The 23,839-nt window shown below is 38.1% G+C and overlaps 1 protein-coding gene across 1 annotated transcript; it reads right to left on the bottom strand.

Moving 5' to 3' along the window:
• Positions 1-20,562: 20,562 nt before the first annotated feature.
• On the bottom strand, positions 20,563-22,953 carry LOC113754961 (protein PHYTOCHROME KINASE SUBSTRATE 4-like). Its single transcript, XM_027299119.1, has one exon. It carries the CDS (start codon positions 22,731-22,733, stop codon positions 20,946-20,948), a length of 1,788 nt encoding a protein of 595 aa, XP_027154920.1. The 5' UTR covers positions 22,734-22,953; the 3' UTR covers positions 20,563-20,945.
• Between the last annotated feature and the right edge of the window lie 886 nt (positions 22,954-23,839).

Raw genomic sequence — 23,839 nt, 5'->3', positions numbered from 1 at the left:
CCTTAATGTACCAAAGTAAAAACAAACACTAATTACCATTTCGCAAACTTAATCAATTAAAATAAAATAAAATAAAATAAAAACAAGAATAAATAAAAATAAAAGAATAAAGCTAAGATTGAATTAAATAAAAATTAAAATTTTAGTGTCTACACTTCCCCCAATATGGATTCCAACATAGGTGTAGGATCAAAGTGGTGTGAACTTCCTTTGGTATTCATCTTTGACCTGCAAAATGGTTAGTAAAAACAAAGGAAAGTTTCCTTACAACACACCCTCACCTGTATGTACGTGCACTCATGTATCACTCAAGTATTTAAAACACTCTAATAAGCTCACCAAGAAAATCTCTTGGTTGGTGATCTCCTTACTTGAAGAAATCAGAAATTTTTCAAGTAGTTCAATGACTTATCCAACAATGCACAAAAAAGTGATGTAGATGAAATTGGTACACTCAAATTGAGATTTGAATACAAAATGATCAGATCTGGATGCCTCAAAAGTGCTAAAAATATGTTAGAAATTTACAGTTTACTAACAAAAGAATGAGGCTAATGTGACTCGACAAAACTCTAAGGAATTTGGACAAGGACGGAATAGATTTGATGCTAATTTGGTGTGGTTTTGGACCAGATTTAACACAAAAAAGACTCCTGAAATATGGCTGGAAATCTACACCAAAAACCTGGTTTGACTTGGTGTTTAATTCAGCCAAAAAAAGACACAAGACAAAGAGGACTTGAATTAGGAAACCTATAACTCAAATTAAGAAATTATTGACTCTTTGTAAACCAAAACTAATTTGGACTATTGGACTCAATTAAAAACTGGAAATAACTGAAAAGATGACTCAAAACATGGACAAGATGTGGCTGGACACAATAGAATTAAGACACGACACGATGGTGGAAATTTTAGAATCCTAGAAAACTTTCTGCCTGACCAAGTGTGGCTAGAATTTGGAAGCTGGTTTGGTTATTTCTTGGGCTCACTTTTGGAAAGTAAGATGTGGTTGATGAACTTTCCTAAGTGTATGTCTTATGCGGCTCAACACAAACTAGATTGCACAAAGAGTTGCGACTAGAATTTGGCAACACTCCAAGTCACAGTGGGTTCCAACTTGCGATCTTCTACTTGCTATTGTGATCCGTTTCCTTATCTTTTCTTTCTTGTTTCTTTTTTTTTTGTCACATGGATCAGATTTCTTTCTTCCTCTCTTTTTTTTTTTCTTGTTCAAGCTGATCAATTCAAAATACAACAGCCACAAGTTGAACTTCCAAAAAGATGAACCAAGGTTCAAGATATGGAAAGTTTGTTTCCAGAATTTCAAGAACCCAAATAACAACCCAATAACTTCAAGAATTGCTGGAAATTGTTTAAGTAAGTCCAAGACACTCAAGATTCCTGCCAAGGAATTCAAGAATTTCAAGCACTTTTCAAGATATCAAAGCAACCAGCCACGGATGACTTCAAGGACAAAAAATTCAGCCACAGATTGTTCAAGGTAACGACCAGAAAAATATATATATTTTGACTCTAAATCAACACAAGACTTCAAGAATGAAAGAAACAAGACTCAAGAACAACAAGAGACAAACATAAGGTATGAAATTTTTTTTCTCGGATGAACAGTACTGTTATAGTGACCGTGAACAGTATCGATGAACAGTCTCCTTTGTTTTTTGGTTCTATTAAAACACAAACAAAGATGACTCAACAGGAAACAAGAATTGAACAAACGATAATAAAGGTGATCACATGAGATTCAAACCCTAGAACGATAAACAAAATTTTTTTCTTTTTTCTTTTTTTTTGAATTGGGTAGGAGGTAGAAGAACAAAGAGGAAAACAAAAAAAGAAAAGGATATTAACCTGAATCAAGAGCCAAAACTTTAATACCAATAGATGCAAACTCGATCCAGCAAGAACCTGTTTTGAAAAACCAAATCGATCAGGCAGCGAAAAGATCTTTCTTGATCAGGTTATGGACACAAAAGGATGGATTCTAATCAGTCTCGAGCGGTCCTTGATTGTTTAGAATCCATCCTTTTGTGTCCATAACTTTATCAAGAAAGATCCTTTTGCCGCCTAATCATCTTGATTCTTCAAGACAGGTTCTTACTAGATCGAGTTTACATCACATTGCCCTTTAATGATCGAACAAATTGTTTGGCTAAGAGGTCGCCATATGTTCCAACATTGTTGCAAGTTTCGATGAAATGGGCTACATGTTTCTTTGGATTGCCTTTTCTATCGAATTATTGAAATTTAGACGGTTTGTGATGCCCCCCACTTCTCCCAAGGGCGAACCCAAGAGTATCCGCGGGAAGCCTGCCCAGCTCTCGCCAGGACTCAAGACAAATCAAATCGAACTTAACGATACATACCAAATACTACGAGTCAAAATAAAGAAAAGTCGCTTCCTTAACTAAATATTTAAATCTTACATCATGTCCACAAAAGATACATCAAGTTCCAAAATGCAACCATTAAAAGTCGACTACACATTTACAGCCCCGATTCCAATCAAAAGTATAATCTAGTCGGCTTTACCAAAATCTTCCAATCCAACCTGTTAAGGAAAACAAACTAATAGGATGAGCCAATACTCAGTGAGGCCAAGAAAACACACATGCAAACACATAATCCAAGTAGCAACAACAATTACATTGTAGGTAAGGCTATCAAATTCGAATAATTCACATTTCGAATAGGAAAAATAAACAGAAATAATTCAAGGATACTGTAGCTCTCAGGAGCTAAATTCCACGTAGTCGAGTCGAAGTCTTGATCACATCTCACGTTGACACTCCGTCAACCACATAAGTATCAAATCCGTAGATACACCACTTTTCTTCGAATCCCGTCACCGTTACACCCCCTTACCGGGCCCGCTCATCAAAGTTTTTGATAATACTCGAGTATATCATGGCAATACTGCACGAGTAATGCCGAGCAAGATCTCTCCAATAGATCATGCTCTACGAATATCTCATGGTTTGCTAAACTTATCGACCAAGCCCATGCTGACTCGATTCGCAAAGTTAGCCAACGAGTTTTGGGCGTCCCCCGAATATGAATACGAAAACGAATATAAGTCGATGAGCAACGCTCAAATCGACAATTCCAAATAGGAATCACAAATACGGATCACATATACGAATCACAAGTACAAATCACATCCACATTACCATGTACAAGTCGGATACGAATTCACATAGCAAAATTCGAATATAATTTCATTTGAAAGAGAACGAGTGCGATAAAAAACACCCTCGTCTCAAAATTTCAAATTTACATAACGGATAAGAAACACATAACCACTTAACAACAAGTTCATGCACTTGACACTCACAGTGATTTAAGTAGCGAGTTCAAATGATGGTTTAGGCGTCTCCCGTGAGATCCACTGGAAGGTCCTCTTGAGCGCCTGAGCATTTAATAGTGAATTATGATTCACACATCCCAATTATCAAGGAAGATTGTGCACTAGTACAATCTGGGGAAATTTCATGAAAATGAACCTCAATTACTAGTAAATCGAGGTTCAAGTGGAGTTTCTTAATATACAAGAGCAATCGAGTTTTGTTATCTTGGAAATCAAGCATAAACGTTCAAGTATTATCGAAGGAATAAGGAATACTTGAAAAACTCCATTTCCTTGAAATTCAGAAAATTTCAGTTTTGATACGATATTTTGAAAAAAATCGTATCTCAGATTCCACATGTCGAAAATTGGAAAAATTGGTACCGTTGGAAACCTCTTCCAAAGTACTAAAAGTTCTTAGAAGACACTTTTCCATGAATCTAAGTGGAAGGTGTTCAAAAATGAGCTTAAAGTTGCTGTTCCAAATCACCCAGGATTGAGCCGGGGTTGGTTTTTCGCTAACTTTGAAAATTCAGCAGAATTCACTCGTTGCAAACTAGCCCTTGAAATTTGTAGCTCAATTAGAGGTGCAAGTAAGGTTTAGTTCAGAACAAGCGGATCGAGAATCGGAGTTTCGAGCACCAAGATATGGTAGCTCAAAGTTGGGTAAATTTCAAGACTGTTAACAAATTTCCAGATTTGGTTCCGACTTTGGACCTTTAGTTAAGTGTCGAAACGGACTTGGATTGATACCAAATTTTTCAGTATAATACTCCTATATGAAAGGTATCTCCCAATCAAATTTCGTGGAAAAATACCTTCGGGAAGGTGGTTAATCAATAGACCAAAGTTTGGAAAAATCCTTAAGGCAATCTGTCCAAATCTAAGATTTTCAAAAACGAGGCAGTCGCCGTATTTTGATCATAACTCCCTCAATTTAACTCGGAATTGGGAATGGTTGATAGTGTTAGAAAATACATTCACAGGGATAAAATTTCACAGAAGAAATCGTTACAAGTTTCAGCATGCAACTGGTTCGAAATTAAGCCTAAAGTCGCAGCATCATCAAATCATTTCGGCAGAACGGAGAAACAGGACAGCTGAATTCAGATGAATGGTGCGGTTCACACACATGGAACCAGAATGTAAATTATACACCGTTGGAAACATGGGAACATCTAGTTTCAAATTCCGCTAACGGCACTCGATTTCGACGTCGGAGTACGGAGTTATGGACGAAACACGAACACTGGTCTGGTTACGACGGCAACCGTTTCCAGATTACTAACTTTGGAAAATAAATTCTTTTGATCAACCAAAACTCAATATTTTTCAATGAAATTTTGTACACAACTTCTACAACATGTAAACAACACAATCAAGCCATTAAATCCTCAAATATCTGCAGTAAAGTGGCCGAACAACCAGGGGCAAAATGGTCAAACTTGGCCATTGCACTCAACGTGAGTTTCCAGCAGTTTTCCTTCAACAAATCACTAACTTAAACACTGATCCGATATCATAAACTTCATCAAGCACAAAATCAGCAACAACCCAAGAGTGGGAATTCATAGAGCCCACTTTTTTTCCAACAATACAAGCTACTAAAGTGAAGATTTCAGCTCAAATGCATAAATCAACCTCCATAAGACAAGTTTAAGGTAGTTGATCATTACCTACTTTGATGGTTGTTCAAATCAGAAAATTTCGGTCCCTTTGAAGCCTGAAGAAAACCGTGAAGCTCCTCCCTTTTTCAGCTTAAGGTGTTGTCCAAGTGTAGAGTTAAGTGTATGTGAAGTTTTGGTTGAATCTATGGAGGCTTTGGTAGTGATTTGGTGAATTTGTAGAAGGAATGGTGAAGCTGTTACGGCTGAAGCTATCCGTCCATTGCAGCTAGAAGAAATGAGATGCGGTTCTGGTTTCCTTTGCGTACAAAAGACGCTTGACGTCTAATATTTTAAATACGTCAAATCAATTACAACTAGTGCCCTACGCGCACGTTTTGTGTTCGATTTCTCTTACGTTTGTTACACTAGTGCACTAAACCTCTAGGGCACTTACATTCATATAAATATTATTCATTCTTAATTGTCCCAAAATAATGGTCCAAACGTGAAAACACGTATTCCCAATTTAGGCGCAATAAAATGAAACTTTCGAGAAATTCTTATAACGATCGTACCACCAACTATCACTTGAGTACTTAAATCTAAATTTACCTATTTTAGAACCATTGTACATGTCTCCAAATTTCCGAGCTTATTGTACTCCTAATTGGCTAAAGTTTTCAGACACGTTTTCACTTTTTCACTAAACAAGCTTCTAAGAAAATAATTTTTGAAACGAGACACTTTAAAAATATAACGAAGCTATAAAACCATATATTTAGGTCTAATAAGGATAGAAAATAATATTCGGGGCAAAAATCCAAATAGATAATTAATTGAGCCAAAATTAGGGGTTTAAAAATAATAATTTTACGAGTCCTCCCGTGAATTGAGTATTAATTCCTCAATTAACCTTTCTTAATCTATTATTGATCGTTCTTAATTCTCCAATATTAATACACTCTCGATTCAAATATAGTCTCGAAAAACGTGCACTCGTTGTTCCGAACTAAACGAGTTTTCGAAAAGTGAATTTTTCCAACAAAACGCTTTTAAAAATATAAAAGAGGCGTCGTTCCATATAAATGAATTTTAAATGATCGAAATAAATAATTTGGAGAAAAATGAGTAAATAAATATTTAAACAAACTACTAATATTCGATAAAATAAAATAAAAAAATTTCGGGTCCTCACATCCTCCCCTCCTTAAAAGAATTTCGTCCTCGAAATTCACACTTCGGATAATAGTCATACCCCTTAAGAGTCATGCCTTTCAAATTAATCACTAACTTACACCCTCCGATCCATATATCACAATTTCTATTTACCCAATTAGTAGTCAAACTTTGATTCTATCTTATGAATTTAGGGTTTTGCAAAAAGTGTGTACGGTACTAGGTCACTGAGAACCTTAGATAGACAAATAAAAGAAAGAATCATACCTCCAATGACTTTAGTAGAATCGGAAACATGTTGATAGCCTAATGCATAAACCCTAGCTGGTGCATTAGATCGACTTCCTCCAACACTAGGCTGCTTAGCGGCTGACTTTTCAGGCCTTTGGGTACTACCGCCTTCTTTTGGTACGGTCGGGCATTTCGATATCTGGTGCTCGGTACTACCACAATACAAGCACTTCCCTTGTTTCCTAAAACAATCATTGTCCGTATGGTTGAGCTTGCCACAATAACCACAAACGACTTGGGGAGCCACAGATTGACCACTTGGAGGTGTCCCTCTCGATTGACCTCGTCCATTGCGATCTCCTCTTGATTGAGTCCCTTTTGGCATGTTAGATATCTCCACTCCACCCGTTCCTTTTCCTTTTTTAAAAGGTGGGGCACTCTTATCTGCCTGTCCCGAAGGGTTACTAGAAGTGCCCCTCTTCTTAGCATGAAAGTCTCTAACTTGCAGCCTTGCACTCTCGACTCTCTGTGCTTTTTCTAAGACTTCAGTGAACGTAGAGATTTGGGCTGCAGCCAAACCCTCCTGGATTTCTACATTAAGTCCCTGCACGAACCGTCTAATCCTCCTCCGTTCATTGATCACCAATTCAGGAGCGTACTTAGAAAGCTTAGTGAACTTTCCCTCGTACTCCGCTACACTAAGGGTTCCTTGTTTCAACTTGATGAATTCATCCTCTTTTTTCTCTTGGATTAAGGGCGGAAGAAATTTCTCATTAAATTCCCTTGTGAAATTCTCCCAAGTCCAAGGGGTTTGAGTTCTCTCCCATTTTCCTCTTATCAGATCCCACCAAGCACGGGCTACTCCCTCAAATTGGAAAGCAGCGAAATTCACTCGCTTATCTTCAGTGTAGTCTAAAGTAGCGAATATGTTGGTCATCCTTTTTAACCAATTCTCCGCTACCTCAGGATCAGGTTCGCCAAGAAATTTAGGCGGGTTAAATTTTAAGAACCTCTCTAAGGCTCTATCCTCACCTCTTTCCTGACCCCCAGGTTGGTTAAACGGTCCTGGACCCTGTCTTTCAGCTAAGCGTTCTAGGATATCAATCATCCTATTGATGGCAGTAGCCATTTGGTTAACCTCTATATTCTCTTGTCCTTGGGTCGGTCCAGTTGCCGATCCCTGATCGTTTCCCTGAGGTTGGGCCGGTCTAGTCCCTCGCCCACGGCCTCGACCACGGCCTCGACCCCTTCTTAGCCCTTCCATAACCTAGGCGTGCCTAGTGCAAGAAATAAATAAATAAATTATGCAATGCAAAGTAGAAAGCAGGAACCAATCAAGAAAACATCGGAAATAACAATAATTTACATTTATTAACATATCAAATTCATACAATTAGCAAGTCATGGGGTAGTCACAAAAATATAGCACACAGATGCCACAAGAGTACTTTTAATCACATACGACTAAAGTAAAGTCAAGTGCCTCAAAAGTAGGCCACACAGGCATACAAAAAAATGCAATGGCCTCAACACTAGCATCACCCCAGCTAAATCTAACTACATCAGTCAAAAGGGGCTAATTTTTTTTTTTTCTCGTTCATTTCCAACTCATATCAAACAATTGGATCCTATTGAGTTACATAGGACCATCCATCAATCTTTCTCTATCTCTCTCTCTCTTAGGCTCAACTACATTCTACTTCTCTCTAGTGAATATTGTCCCACACTCAGTTAAAATATTCTGCGCCAGATGTCTCATTTCTCTTACTATATGAACTGGACATCCGTTGACCTCCTGTACTTGTTCTCACAAAACATTAGTCCGTTCTTGTTCTTCGCAAATGGAGATCTTAAGTTTTTAGCATTGCCCTCAACTCTTAATTACTCGGGTACAAGAATTCGAAATAAGATAATTCACATCTCGAGCTGGCCAGTCCCAAGAGTAAATCACCATATTTAAGATTCCTACCCAACATACATATCTAGTCTTTCCCCAAGTATTACGATAAAATATTTATACCTATCACATTCATGATTCACAGCTTACACTCTAAAAGAGTACTTAAGCCTTTACTCATTCATATGATAAGGACCATAATACCATTTGGCCCAATCTCACCCTGCGCAAATACCACGCGAAGCGGCTCTGATTTTTTTTTCCTACAAGTGGTCACTTAACTTTCAAACCAGTCCCACAGTCCGGCATCCTAAACTTCAAACTTAGAATACACTACAAAGATCTGAAGCCTAAGCTCTGATACCAACTGTGACAGTTCTCAGGGTCACATCACGGGGTACCTATCAGCTTGCCACCCGCACGCGGGCATCCCCTACGGAGAGTTTCGCTTCGTGACTCTACACGAACGAGAGGCTCGGGGCTTTTCCAGACGAAGGACTTAAGGTCCCAACTGTCGGCATATGGCTCTGATACCAACTGTGACGCCTCCCACTTCTCCCAAGGGCGAACCCAAGGGTATCCGCGGGACGCCTGCCCAGCTCTCGCCAGGACTCAAGACAAATCAAATCGAACTTAACGATACATACCAAATACTACGAGTCAAAATAAAGAAAAGTCGCTTCCTTAACTAAATATTTAAATCTTACATCATGTCCACAAAAGATACATCAAGTTCCAAAATGCAACCATTAAAAGTCGACTACACATTTACAGCCCCGATTCCAATCAAAAGTATAATCTAGTCGGCTTTACCAAAATCTTCCAATCCAACCTGTTAAGGAAAACAAACTAATAGGATGAGCCAATACTCAGTGAGGCCAAGAAAACACACATGCAAACACATAATCCAAGTAGCAACAACAATTACATTGTAGGTAAGGCTATCAAATTCGAATAATTCACATTTCGAATAGGAAAAATAAACAGAAATAATTCAAGGATACTGTAGCTCTCAGGAGCTAAATTCCACGTAGTCGAGTCGAAGTCTTGATTGTGAGAACCCGTAATTTTGCCAATTTCTAGGTTTTATTATATTTCTAGGTTTTCTTATTTTCAATGATTTGTATTCTGCACTTTCTGTATCCGGAAAATTTTCTAGATAAATTTTATGAGTAAATATAATTTTTAGATGATTTTTCTAGTATTGAATAGGTTTTGAGAAATTAAGAGTGAATACCGGACGTGGGACCCACTAGTGCGAAAAGTTCGGCAATTTTCGGCCAATTAGGTTAAGTTTTGGATACTGGATTTAATTTACCAGGTGTTAAGGGATAAGTAGAGGATGTTATTTGGATTGGTGTGAGAGGGAACAAAGAGATAGAGATTCATTAATTAGGTGACAAGTGTCACCATTTGGTTGGATTGACTTGTATGACCACTATTCATGTCTTTACCAAATTAATATCAAAATTGACCAAAAATTTCCTTATTTTCTTCTCTCCTTGGCCGATTCTCTTCAAGCAACAAAAGGGAAAGAAAAACACTCCAAACTCTTGCTTCAATCTTGCTCAAATTCAACCAATCAACCGTTTAATCTTGTTTTTGTTCCATAGAAACCCTTAAGGGAGTGATAGTGAGTTGTTTTGTGAAGTAATTTGGAAGATTTAAGTGCAAGGTTGCTCCATTCCTTTGGGTATCAAGGTGAGTAGTGAAGAAACTCCTTTTCTCTTTCCAATAATGCTTAATGAGCAACCTAAGTGAGTTAAAGTGATGATCTTTGGTGTTATTTCATGATTTTGGTTGAGATTGATGACACTTTCTATTTAATTAGGATTTTTCTGTTTTCATATGATTATTCTTATGTGGTTATGCATGATGTTTGGAAATGATATTTGAGGAAGCTAGGAGGTGGAAAAAGTGATGAATTGCAATCAATTTCTGTTTTGGAAGAAATCTGGAAAATTAGGGTTCCTTGGTTCTTCATTCTGTCCGGAATTTTAGGTCATAGATAGAGACCAAATTGGCCTTAGCTCAAAACATGAAAGTTGTAGTTATTGATGATTTTGAAGTGCCTCCAAAATTTCAGGTCATTTGGATTAGTGTAGAGTGAGATATGTCATTTTTTCTGTTGCTGTTCTGGGTGATCAGAATGTTCGAACTGTGATTGTAATCGTCTGTTTTGACTGGAATTGCTTTGGATTTGGATGTTGGTGTCTTCTGATGAAATGTAGCTTGATATCTTATATATCATATGCCTTTGGAATCAATGCATTTGGACCTGTGTAGACTGAGTTGGACGAATTACAGCATTGTGTGATTTGGGAACCTGCAATTTCGGTTCTGGGTTGGTTTTCTGCATTTTTGACCTAGTTGTGCTAGGATTTGGACTGAGTGGCCTTCTACATTGTTGTAGCCCTATCTTTTAGCTTCGAGATGGTGGGTCTTACACCCTCATCCGATAAGTGTAGCGCATTGTGTGCCATTACCGCATTAGGAGGCCAAAACTGTTTTTGGTGTTGGGACAAATGAGTTCCATTTCCTGATTTTCTGGTTTGCTTATAGGTCTATATATGCATATGAAACCCTATTGGGGTTATGTTTGGCTTGGCTTTATGACGCGTTATCGAGTCTCATTGTACTTGTTTGTATGTTTTAAGGCTTACTTTTATTCCGTTCATTTCCTAGTTAACTTCTACTTTGGGCTTAGTGAATGGCTTTTGGAAATGAGGTGAATTTTGTGTGAGATGTTGGGACTGATTCGAGGAAATAATCAAGCCTTAATGGCTGGAAAAGTAAGAAATTTAGGGGAAGTGCTGCCCGATTTTCTAGGCCGTTTGGTTCTTTTAAGTTGGATTTGCCTTTTGGTAGAAATAAAAGGGCTTTTGGGTTATTGAACCTAGGTCTTTATGCTATCTTTTGTTCCCAAAAATCATGTTTTGTACCCTTGCATTAGTAATTATTTGGCGAGGCATACGATTAGTAGTCGAGCCTCATCTGCATTGTGTTTACTCGATTACGGATGTGAAACCTTCAATTGGTTTATTTTGGTTATTTTAGGGTTTCTTGGCGACTAAGGCCAATCTGAAGTAAAAACTTTTGAAGTTGAGCCGGTGAGTGTACCACTCCCCTCCATTGCTGTCTAACTTGATTTCTGCTCTGCAATCTGTTAAATTTGTTTGAGACGAGGGTGTACTTTATCACACTCGTTCTTCTATCTGTTCATATGCCAATTTTGAGTGCTTATCTGAATCTGCCGTCTGAATCTGCTATCTGAATCTGCTATTTTGTATCTGTATCTGAATCCGTTATATGTGTCTGCATCTGTTCGGATTTCTATGACCTATGAGCTCAATCCTGTGGCTAAGTTATTCGAGTCGGGCCGGCAAGGGCCTGGACGATTAGATAACGAACCACGGTAGTCTGTTCGGGGATTTTTGGGTATTGAGACCCTTGATTCCGGTATACTCGAGTATTACCATTTCTGTTCGGTTACGGTGAGCGGGCCCGGTAAAGGGGTGTTTGGTGGACGGAATTCGGTGTAAAGAGGGGTCTACGGACGTTTTGGTTCTATATACGTTGACGGAGAGTCAACCGGTTTGGATCAAGTACTGCGCTGGAAATTTGGCTCCTGAGAGCCACCCGTATCCTTCTGATTTGAATCATTGGTTCCTTTGCTTTACATCTGGCATGTGTATCTGATTTGTTAAATGTGAAATGCCATGATTTTTCTGCTATATGTTTGATACCTCATTGAGCGCAAGCTCACCCCTTTCTGTTCCTTTTTGTTTTCCTTACAGGAAAATAAACCCTTTTGGTCTGGATTTGACAAATGACTGCCAAATTGAGCGAGTTGAACATATCTTTTGTATAGCTCATGTATTAAAACCCTAAGTGTACTTTTGGGGCGTTTTCTCTTTTGATTTGGCAAACCGTGTATATGTATTAACTTTTGAAAACTTTTGTATGTCATTTTGGATTGAAATTTTGGATTGTAATCACTAAAGTTCAGATGTGAATGTTTGCGTGCTCTTTCGGTTGGGTTCTGACGGGTCGGTTACTATCATGGCCGACTCCGGATTTCATTTTTTCTTATTTTGGGTTATTTTTCCATTTTGACTTGTTTACGCTCGTTTGTAAGTTCCGGATCGCAATAGATAGTTCTAGTCTGCATCGTTAGTCCTGGCGAGAGCTGGGCAGGCAGCCCGCTAACCCCTTTGGTTCGCCTTAGGGGAAAGTGGGGCTGTTACATTGATCACATCTCACGTTGACACTCCGTCAACCACATAAGTATCAAATCCGTAGATACACCACTTTTCTTCGAATCCCGTCACCGTTACACCCCCTTACCGGGCCCGCTCATCAAAGTTTTTGATAATACTCGAGTATATCATGGCAATACTGCACGAGTAATGCCGAGCAAGATCTCTCCAATAGATCATGCTCTACGAATATCTCATGGTTTGCTAAGCTTATCGACCAAGCCCATGCTGGCTCGATTCACAAAGTTAGCCAACGAGTTTTGGGCGTCCCCCGAATATGAATACGAATACGAATATAAGTCGATGAGCAACGCTCAAATCGACAATTCCAAATAGGAATCACAAATACGGATCACATATACGAATCACAAGTACAAATCACATCCACATTACCATGTACAAGTCGGATACGAATTCACATAGCAAAATTCGAATATAATTTCATTTGAAAGAGAACGAGTGCGATAAAAAACACCCTCGTCTCAAAATTTCAAATTTACATAACGGATAAGAAACACATAACCACTTAACAACAAGTTCATGCACTTGACACTCACAGTGATTTAAGTAGCGAGTTCAAATGATGGTTTAGGCGTCTCCCGTGAGATCCACTGGAAGGTCCTCTTGAGCGCCTGAGCATTTAATAGTGAATTATGATTCACACATCCCAATTATCAAGGAAGATTGTGCACTAGTACAATCTGGGGAAATTTCATGAAAATGAACCTCAATTACTAGTAAATCGAGGTTCAAGTGGAGTTTCTTAATATACAAGAGCAATCGAGTTTTGTTATCTTGGAAATCAAGCATAAACGTTCAAGTATTATCGAAGGAATAAGGAATACTTGAAAAACTCCATTTCCTTGAAATTCAGAAAATTTCAGTTTTGATACGATATTTTGAAAAAAATCGTATCTCAGATTCCACATGTCGAAAATTGGAAAAATTGGTACCGTTGGAAACCTCTTCCAAAGTACTAAAAGTTCTTAGAAGACACTTTTCCATGAATCTAAGTGGAAGGTGTTCAAAAATGAGCTTAAAGTTGCTGTTCCAAATCACCCAGGATTGAGCCGGGGTTGGTTTTTCGCTAACTTTGAAAATTCAGCAGAATTCACTCGTTGCAAACTAGCCCTTGAAATTTGTAGCTCAATTAGAGGTGCAAGTAAGGTTTAGTTCAGAACAAGCGGATCGAGAATCGGAGTTTCGAGCACCAAGATATGGTAGCTCAAAGTTGGGTAAATTTCAAGACTGTTAACAAATTTCCAGATTTGGTTCCGACTTTGGACCTTTAGTTAAGTGTCGAAACGGACTTGGATTGATACCAAATTTTTCAGTATAATACTCCTATATGAAAGGTATCTCCCAATCAAATTTCGTGGAAAAATACCTTCGGGAAGGTGGTTAATCAATAGACCAAAGTTTGGAAAAATCCTTAAGGCAATCTGTCCAAATCTAAGATTTTCAAAAACGAGGCAGTCGCCGTATTTTGATCATAACTCCCTCAATTTAACTCGGAATTGGGAATGGTTGATAGTGTTAGAAAATACATTCACAGGGATAAAATTTCACAGAAGAAATCGTTACAAGTTTCAGCATGCAACTGGTTCGAAATTAAGCCTAAAGTCGCAGCATCATCAAATCATTTCGGCAGAACGGAGAAACAGGACAGCTGAATTCAGATGAATGGTGCGGTTCACACACATGGAACCAGAATGTAAATTATACACCGTTGGAAACATGGGAACATCTAGTTTCAAATTCCGCTAACGGCACTCGATTTCGACGTCGGAGTACGGAGTTATGGACGAAACACGAACACTGGTCTGGTTACGACGGCAACCGTTTCCAGATTACTAACTTTGGAAAATAAATTCTTTTGATCAACCAAAACTCAATATTTTTCAATGAAATTTTGTACACAACTTCTACAACATGTAAACAACACAATCAAGCCATTAAATCCTCAAATATCTGCAGTAAAGTGGCCGAACAACCAGGGGCAAAATGGTCAAACTTGGCCATTGCACTCAACGTGAGTTTCCAGCAGTTTTCCTTCAACAAATCACTAACTTAAACACTGATCCGATATCATAAACTTCATCAAGCACAAAATCAGCAACAACCCAAGAGTGGGAATTCATAGAGCCCACTTTTTTTCCAACAATACAAGCTACTAAAGTGAAGATTTCAGCTCAAATGCATAAATCAACCTCCATAAGACAAGTTTAAGGTAGTTGATCATTACCTACTTTGATGGTTGTTCAAATCAGAAAATTTTGGTCCCTTTGAAGCCTGAAGAAAACCGTGAAGCTCCTCCCTTTTTCAGCTTAAGGTGTTGTCCAAGTGTAGAGTTAAGTGTATGTGAAGTTTTGATTGAATCTATGGAGGCTTTGGTAGTGATTTGGTGAATTTGTAGAAGGAATGGTGAAGCTGTTACGGCTGAAGCTATCCGTCCATTGCAGCTAGAAGAAATGAGATGCGGTTCTGGTTTCCTTTGCGTACAAAAGACGCTTGACGTCTAATATTTTAAATACGTCAAATCAATTACAACTAGTGCCCTACGCGCACGTTTTGTGTTCGATTTCTCTTACGTTTGTTACACTAGTGCACTAAACCTCTAGGGCACTTACATTCATATAAATATTATTCATTCTTAATTGTCCCAAAATAATGGTCCAAACGTGAAAACACGTATTCCCAATTTAGGCGCAATAAAATGAAACTTTCGAGAAATTCTTATAACGATCGTACCACCAACTATCACTTGAGTACTTAAATCTAAATTTACCTATTTTAGAACCATTGTACATGTCTCCAAATTTCCGAGCTTATTGTACTCCTAATTGGCTAAAGTTTTCAGACACGTTTTCACTTTTTCACTAAACAAGCTTCTAAGAAAATAATTTTTGAAACGAGACACTTTAAAAATATAACGAAGCTATAAAACCATATATTTAGGTCTAATAAGGATAGAAAATAATATTCGGGGCAAAAATCCAAATAGATAATTAATTGAGCCAAAATTAGGGGTTTAAAAATAATAATTTTACGAGTCCTCCCGTGAATTGAGTATTAATTCCTCAATTAACCTTTCTTAATCTATTATTGATCGTTCTTAATTCTCCAATATTAATACACTCTCGATTCAAATATAGTCTCGAAAAACGTGCACTCGTTGTTCCGAACTAAACGAGTTTTCGAAAAGTGAATTTTTCCAACAAAACGCTTTTAAAAATATAAAAGAGGCGTCGTTCCATATAAATGGATTTTAAATGATCGAAATAAATAATTTGGAGAAAAATGAGTAAATAAATATTTAAACAAACTACTAATATTCGATAAAATAAAAAAAAAAAATTTCGGGTCCTCACACGGTTGATATCCAGTAGGCATCACAAGGTTGTCAATCCTTACAGTATAAGGTTTGGAGTAAGTGAAACTTGACCTCGAGCCATTCTCTTTTTTGACTTTGATTACATCTTCATCAAACTCCTTTAGAATTGTTCCTTCAGTGGTGACGTATACTTCCTTCATTTTATCTTTGTCTTTGGATGAGGAAGTCTCACATTCTTGTTGTTTCTTGGAATTCATGTGACTTCCTTTAGGAGTGCAATCTTTTTGGTTGAGAAGTTGAGCGATAAGTGCATCTTGGTCTTCAATGTGCTTCGTCATCGTTTCCATCATCTTCGACATGATCATAACTTGCTCTTCCAAACTTGTAGTATTTGTCATCATTGCAGGCGTTGTGGAGAAAGCAGAAGATGTTGCAGAATCTTTAACAAGGAATTTTGATTGAGCAATTTCATGAGAAGATGCCAATCTAGTACTCAATAGGTCATCTTAATGTTTAGAAAGTTTGGATCCAAATCCAAATTCAAGCATAACAAGGGTCTTCTCGATTGAGACAGGAACATCCATGGGTCCCAATGTGGGAGAAGAGATCATTGGTGATATTGATCCAAAGATGGGGGTTGATACAGATGGAACCTCCATACTATTTTGGGTGGAAACTTTTGTCATGCTTCTTGTTGCAGGTCTAACAATACGAGTATTTGTAACATCATATGTAGGCTCCTTAGCAGATTTGGTAACAGCAGCCTTAGAACGAGTAGTCATGAATTTGTTGCTCTATAGAGCCATTGATTGATATGAACGATTGAATATACAAAGAGAAAAGATGGAAAGCAGAGATGGTCTCACTGGGGGAGCAAAAAATTTATATGCAATAAACTTAATTCTGCAAGAAAATTACAAGACAAAAAAAATATGCGAGAAATATGAATTTTAAGAATTTTAAGAAAATATTTGAGTTATAATTTCCAAAATTTTCTCCTTAAATGTTAATTCAAGGGCTTTGTAAATTGTTCTTGGATCGATCGTCGATTCCTTCAAATCTTGATATAGAAGACTTGAAGAACTTGATGAATTTGAACACTTGAAGATTCAAGTCTTGATATGAGGAAGACTTGATGAACTTGAAAATGTAGAGCTTTCACAGCCTTGGAATTTCAATAAAATATGAGAGTATGAAATATGTGATGTGTGAACTTTGGTGGGGAGACCTCCTATTTATAGTTGTAGAATAGGGTGAAATCTGAAACCATGTATGCCATTTTGCTTTTCTTGCAAGACATGCAATCATGTCAAAACTGTACCACTTTAAATATTATCTCTTCATTTTATATTTATTAATAATGAGATAATATTAATAAATATTTCTTTGATTGGCCAGCCTTGTAGGGACATATGACGTGGCATAATTTAATTGGACGAACCATTACAGTATATAAGACATATACATGGATTAAATAAGTCTAAATATTATCTCTTTAATAAAAAAATAATTATTTAGATATTTATCCATAATTTTGCCAAGTTATAGAGACGTGTGACATAGCGTAATTTGATTGGTAGAGACATCTCAACAATTTTAATTGATCGGGATACCTCAATTTGACATGTGAAGAAACATGATTGGCTGTCGAATAGCAAAACTTCCAAGTGTGCATGACATGTGGAAAATCCAATTGAATATAAATAAATCATTGAAATAATTTATAGACCAATGGTAATTTTTTAAAAATGAATTAAAATTCCATTGTCTACAAATACCTACAAGTTGACAAGGATAGATAGGGCCAGGGCCATTCCTCGTTAAGCTGCTTAAGCAACAGACTAGTGTGCAGGATGACCCTTGGCTGGTGGTGGAGCGTTTGGCTTTGGTGGCCTACTTGCCGCAGTAACACATTGCCCATTATATAGCAGTAGTTTTAGATCAAAATCTGGGCAACCATACGTAATCTCACAAAACTAGTAGGATGTGAAAGTATGAATGTGCTTATCACAATTGTTAAAGTCGTCGTTCACACATAAACAGTGTATATTCTATATTGCTAAAGAATTAACAAAAGGAGAACTGAAATGACAAATTTAGTTATTCTATGTCTCTTGCACGTGAAGAATGCATGTATGCATGATGCAATATGGGTAGATTGGTTATTTTGGTTAAAGTTAATAGCCTCAGCTAGGTTCTGAATTAAATCTGTCACCGGAATATCGGGATTTTTTATGACATTATTTGAATAAAAACTTAAAGGATGTAAAATATGATTTTTTTTCCTCAAATTAATTGAAACATATATACTATCATATACTAAAGGGATGCCAACTAGATTGTATAAAAAATTAGAGAGAAAGCTCATTTTAAACCAAAGAATGTGTCAGGCGTATCAGCACATCCTCTAGATTTTTTTGAGATTCAAAAATGCAAGATTCGCATCCTCGATATATAGTCCAGAAGGGATTTTAAATCCCTACTGATGGCGAGCTTATCCGTGACAACTAAATTAATGTTCATAGAGGAAAATGGGAGCATTACAATCCCTAACTTCTTCCTCAGTTTTGGACAATTTCTAGCCACTCATTATAATTTGGATGTATGGGCTGCTTGTCCTTAAATCCCAAGTTGATTACCTTCTCTAGGTGATTATATTACTCATATCCGAAAGCTACAAAACACTTTACCCTCCTGAATGGTTGACTTGTACCTCTCCCCATTTTGAATTTTTTGCTTTCTTCATAAATGTTTAAATAGAAAATTGGGATAAGAGACCCAATGGCCCTCCAACTCTTTCCCAAATAAAGTTTTAACCCTCCAACAATTAACGGTAAAAGTTTGGCCCTCGATTTAATAAAATAGCATATTTTTTGACCTTCTGTCAAATCCACCAGTTAAAATTGACAGGAAGCATCATCTCGTGAGACGCGCGACCAAATATCAAGGGTATTATAGTCTCTAAAGAAAAACACAAATTCTGCCAAATAGAAGAAGAACACAAATTGCTACTTACTCGGGAACTCCTGGGATGGCATATATCTTGCCCAATCTGTCCTCGACAATCATCCAATCCAAGGAAAAATCACTCCATCCCTCCTCCTCCTCTCCTCCACCTCCTCATCTGCGTCTACCCCCACCGCCTCCGTGGTCGATTTGAGAACCCTCTTGACCCTTTAGAGATGGGCAGCGCAGGAGACGAGAAGTACCAGCGTTAGCATCAGGGACGTGGAAACTTATACTTGACCAGTAGGATTTCAGAAGCAAAGCCGGAGGCCACGCGTCCTAAATAGGACCATATGCTTACTAGTGACACGAATGTGGCAATGCTCTTCTTGGGATAGCCCACGGATTTGCCAATTTGGCCCAAATTATCAATTGCCGTTAACGTCCCGCCCACCCCAAATGTTGTAGCCGCGAACAGAATTAGCATATCGATGCTGCACACTGCTTGCAGGATTGTGTGATCTTCTCCCCTTTCCGGTGGCTTGAACACCTTGCCGAAGCAAGAAAAGTGCGTCTCTTCTTGATTCGGTGGATCGGCGAGAGGCGTCTCTGCTTTCGCTGCCTGTCGTGCAAACTCACCAGTGGTGAAAATGTTGGAGGGAAAAGGAGTGGAAATTGTCGGAGCGAAAATTAGTGGTGAAAATGCTTTTACTCTGTCCTAGGAAAGAGACTATAATGCCCTTGATATTTGGTCACGCGTCTCACGAGATGATGCTTTCCGTCAATTTTAACTACTGGATTTGACAGAAGGACCACAAATATGCTATTTTATTAGATCGAGGGCTAAACTTTTACCGTTAATTGTTGGAGGGCTAAAACTTTACCTGGGAAAGAGTTGGAGGGCCATTGGAATTCTTTTCCCTTGAAAATTTGTTCTGCTTTAGTGACGGTAGGTGGCTTGAGATTTAGATTTCTTTAAATCTAATCATGAAATTTTGCATGAGTAAAATGGTTGCTGAAGCCCAATGGCCATCTTTTGTAATTTGTCAGTGATGGAGTTGGGTTCAGTTTCCTGTAAGTTTTTTTTTTTATCGATACGATAGATTCCTACATTATAGGAAGGGGGAGGACCTAAAAAGGTCTTACGATAACTCGGGGGGATTGAACCACCACCGGACCCAACAGGTGCACTATGCACCTGTCTGGATTTTTTAAGCAATGCCACATTTAATTTTGGCAAATTGATGGAAACCTTATCTCCCAGTGCACCTGTCTGGATTTTTTAAGCAATGCCACATTTAATTATGGTAAATTGATGGAAACCTTATCTCCCATCCCACATTCCCACCAAGCCTTAATGCATTGGTGATGGTTTGGGCTGGTGGTTTCGGTTTCCTGTAAGTTGATTCAATTGACTATTTGGTACGAAATTTTATCCTGTAATAATAACTAAGGATTGGTTGCCACTCCCCACTACAGGGTGGATTACATTAGGGAATAGGTGCACCAAAAAGGGACGAAAGGTTGAATCGGGTAGAGAAGAAAAACGTTTTAGGGGTCTCTTATAATTAAGCAAAATTAAGAAAATAAATTTGTGAAATCAAAAATAATAATGACTCATAATTAAGAAACTAAATTTGTATAATTAAGCAAAGGAGAATAAACAAGTAAACAAACAATAGATAACCATAAGCAAACATATTGCAAGATTTGCAGAGGACCATAGCCTATGGATTTAAGGGAAATGAACTATTGAAGCTTTTGTATATTGTGTTAGGAACAACCCAACAACAATTGAAGCGTTTGCATTATATAAAACCGTGTGTTTAAACTTCGAACAAATCAAACTCCAGGCATCTATGTGAATAGCAGCCAAAAAGAGGTAAAAATGAAGAGACATATTCTCAACAATAGAAGTCTCCAACTCTCAATCGTTTGTGGACATGGCAGTAGAAAAATGTTTATTACTTAGTCATAATGATATTGGAAAAGAAATTAAAAATAATTTTGGCTATCATATAATGATAAATATTTTGAAACGTTTTAAAATAAAAAAATATGATATTTTTTAAAAGGACGAGGAAGTATCTACAAACTGACATGGAAATATAGATAGAACCGTTCCTCATTATGCAGCAAAAGCAAGAGACAAGTGTGCAGAATGACCCTTGGCAAGTGGTGGAGCATTTGGCTTTGGTGGCCTACTTGCCGCAGAATTCACATGTGCAGATGTCGAAATCAATGGCAATGGTGGACCACCCTCCGGCATAAATTTCAGCGGATGAGGTCCCACGCTCACCGCCCTCTCATGCCGACAGCTTAACAACAACCCGGTTCCTTTCTTCTTACCAGCGTCAGCACTGTTGTCGCCGCTGCCACCACCACCGCCGCTCCAAGCTTGACGAGTGGATCCTTTCTCCAGTGATCTCCGCCTCGTGATCGAGAAATCTTCGATTTCAGAAGCAGTTATGGAGAAGTTAGAGACGCTTGCTCGGTCGAACCCTTCTGCAGTTGTTACACTCCAATCAATGCTAGCTTCACTTGGTGCATAGTTCTCGGTTGTTGGTGTCATTGGCTCGTCAAGACTCCCACGACCATCGGTACCATAGAAACCTCCCAATCGCCTTGCATTGAACGTGGAGGCCTCGTCCAGCGAATCCCGCCTGCGATACATTGGATTTGGATACGATGTGGTCTGAGTGGAAAAGCTCTCGATCTCAAACAAATCTGAACTTGCATCACTAGCAACATCGTCTTCGCCGGTCATAGGACTTCCGGGAAACGCGAAATTACCACGACGATCCAAGTGACTGCCGTGGGTTTTAGCCCCTAATGCAACTCGCTGCTGATCGATCGACTTCCTTGAGATTGTACGGTCTGAGGGCCGAAAAACTTCCAATGATATCCGTTGTGGTTCATCTAAAGGGATATTGAGTTTTGGTGTTGTCAGGAAGCCCTTCTGCTCAGGCTTAAAAGGGTAAGAAGGGTTCAAGACAGGGAAAGAAAATGTCATGGCTCCATCCGTAAAGGGCGCTTTTCCAGATGCAGGGATTCGTTGTTGGGAAACAGATGTTGGAATGAAATGATTCTCCGATGGAAGTGAAACCCTTGAAGTATTTGAACTGACAGTCTGATGTCTTTTTACTGAATGATCAAGATCACTTACCGTACTTTTCTGGGACATGCTGGATATCTTTTCTACCATTTTTTCATGGTCATGGGACCTATGGCCCTGCCTTTTCTGATACACATCAGGTTTAGTATTCTTGTGGTTGTCCTCATTGACAGCTTGGGATCTGTGGTCTGAGCTCCCTTCATCAACTTGAACGGATTTCATCCCACCACACGGGCATTTTCGACAAAACCTCCACTTGGCAGCCGAAGAGGAACCTCTATTCGGGCCTCCATCATGATCAGCACGAGTATTCATCAAAGATACAGGAATTGGACCAGGTGGATTGGATAGCAGGCCAGTCTGGCTATTCCAACTAGCTTCAGAAGAAGCCGTAGGAGTAGCATGGAAAGATCGTCCCTGGAAATTTCTGCTGTAGCCATCGACAGTTGATGATGCTGAGGAAAATCGCCAGCCTGCATCACTTGGCTCTGATGCATGATTGAGACTTGATTGAGAAGAGTATATTCCTTTGCTTTCTTTAGGTTCATTGGTACTTTCACTGAAGTACTTTTGGGCATCAAAAACGTTTAGTTCTGTATCGTCTGCGACAGAAGTCACAACTTGAGAAGGGAATCGATCGGGTTCTTTGGGTTTGAGATATGGGGAGAAAGATGCATCTCTTGTTGTATAGCTCTGCGCAAAGGATTTGTGATGAAATGGGGCTTCTACAATGTTGAAAATTGGTTGATGTGGGGAATTGTACTTGAAGGTGTTGGATATTGTGGTCGGTGATGAATCCATTGGACAATCCTTGTTTACTTTTCAGAGGGGAACCAACAACACCAACTTACCTAACAAAAACAAAGAAAGGATCAGTAGTATATGCTGCAAATAATTTGATGATCTAAGCTGCTGGTGGAGACTAGTTGCTTCTGAAATTCCTGACATATGGTTTTCCCTTATAAAGGTGATGTGCATGCTGATTTGATTATGTAAACTTTTGTCACTATGTTGTATAGTAATACATTACCATCATTTTCTATTTACAAGATATATAAATGTTGAATCTTTAATTTAAAGAGTATGCATAAGGCTGTGAATCCACTTGTTAAACATGGAGTTAGCTTCATTTATGGTTGTGTGTTCGAACATCAATTTGCCTTTTTTTTATATCTATTTAAATTTTTTTTTTAGTTTGTAAGTGAAAGGTCTCGAATTTAGGAACTTTCATTTATACTCCCTCCTCTCTGTACCACTCAACCCATTCTTCCCTCCTCAATGTTGGAGTCACATTGGAATGAAGGTGGGCAATTGCCTCTCCCCCTCCCAAATTTGATAAAATTACATAATGGTCTTAAAATTCTTTTAACATTTTAAAGTTTGCACCATGTTTGCATCCTCTAAATTTGTAAATATGGTCTCCTTTAGTTGCATTGCTCCTCTTAGATTTAAGAAAAGTTTTTTATATAGATTATTCTCTAAAAGTTTTATATATTCCCTCCTCATTTTACATTAACCTCTTAAAAAATAAAATTTTTTATTGATTACTTTTAACAGAAATTTTCAACCTATTCCAAATTAAACTTTGATGTCACTTTAAAAGGGATAAAGCTTTTTAAATCAACATACATAGTATTTTTTTATATATAAATCTAAAAGCATAATCTACACTAAGGTTGATTGTTGGACCCCCTCAATATGTCACTTTAAAAGGGATAAAGCTTTTTAAATCAACATACATAGTATTTTTTTTATATAAATCTAAAAGCATAATCTACACTAAGGTTGATTGTTGGACCCCCTCAATATAGAGTGCTGACTCTGCCACTGCTCCCCCTATAATCAATTTACTTGGATAAGTAGTAGTTGAAAAACTTCTTTAAATGAATAAAACTAGTTTATTTGAA

The sequence above is a fragment of the Coffea eugenioides genome, unplaced genomic scaffold (genome assembly GCF_003713205.1).
Source record: "Coffea eugenioides isolate CCC68of unplaced genomic scaffold, Ceug_1.0 ScVebR1_115;HRSCAF=498, whole genome shotgun sequence".
Taxonomy (NCBI): domain Eukaryota; kingdom Viridiplantae; phylum Streptophyta; class Magnoliopsida; order Gentianales; family Rubiaceae; genus Coffea; species Coffea eugenioides.
This window is presented reverse-complemented; position numbering and strand designations above follow the sequence as displayed.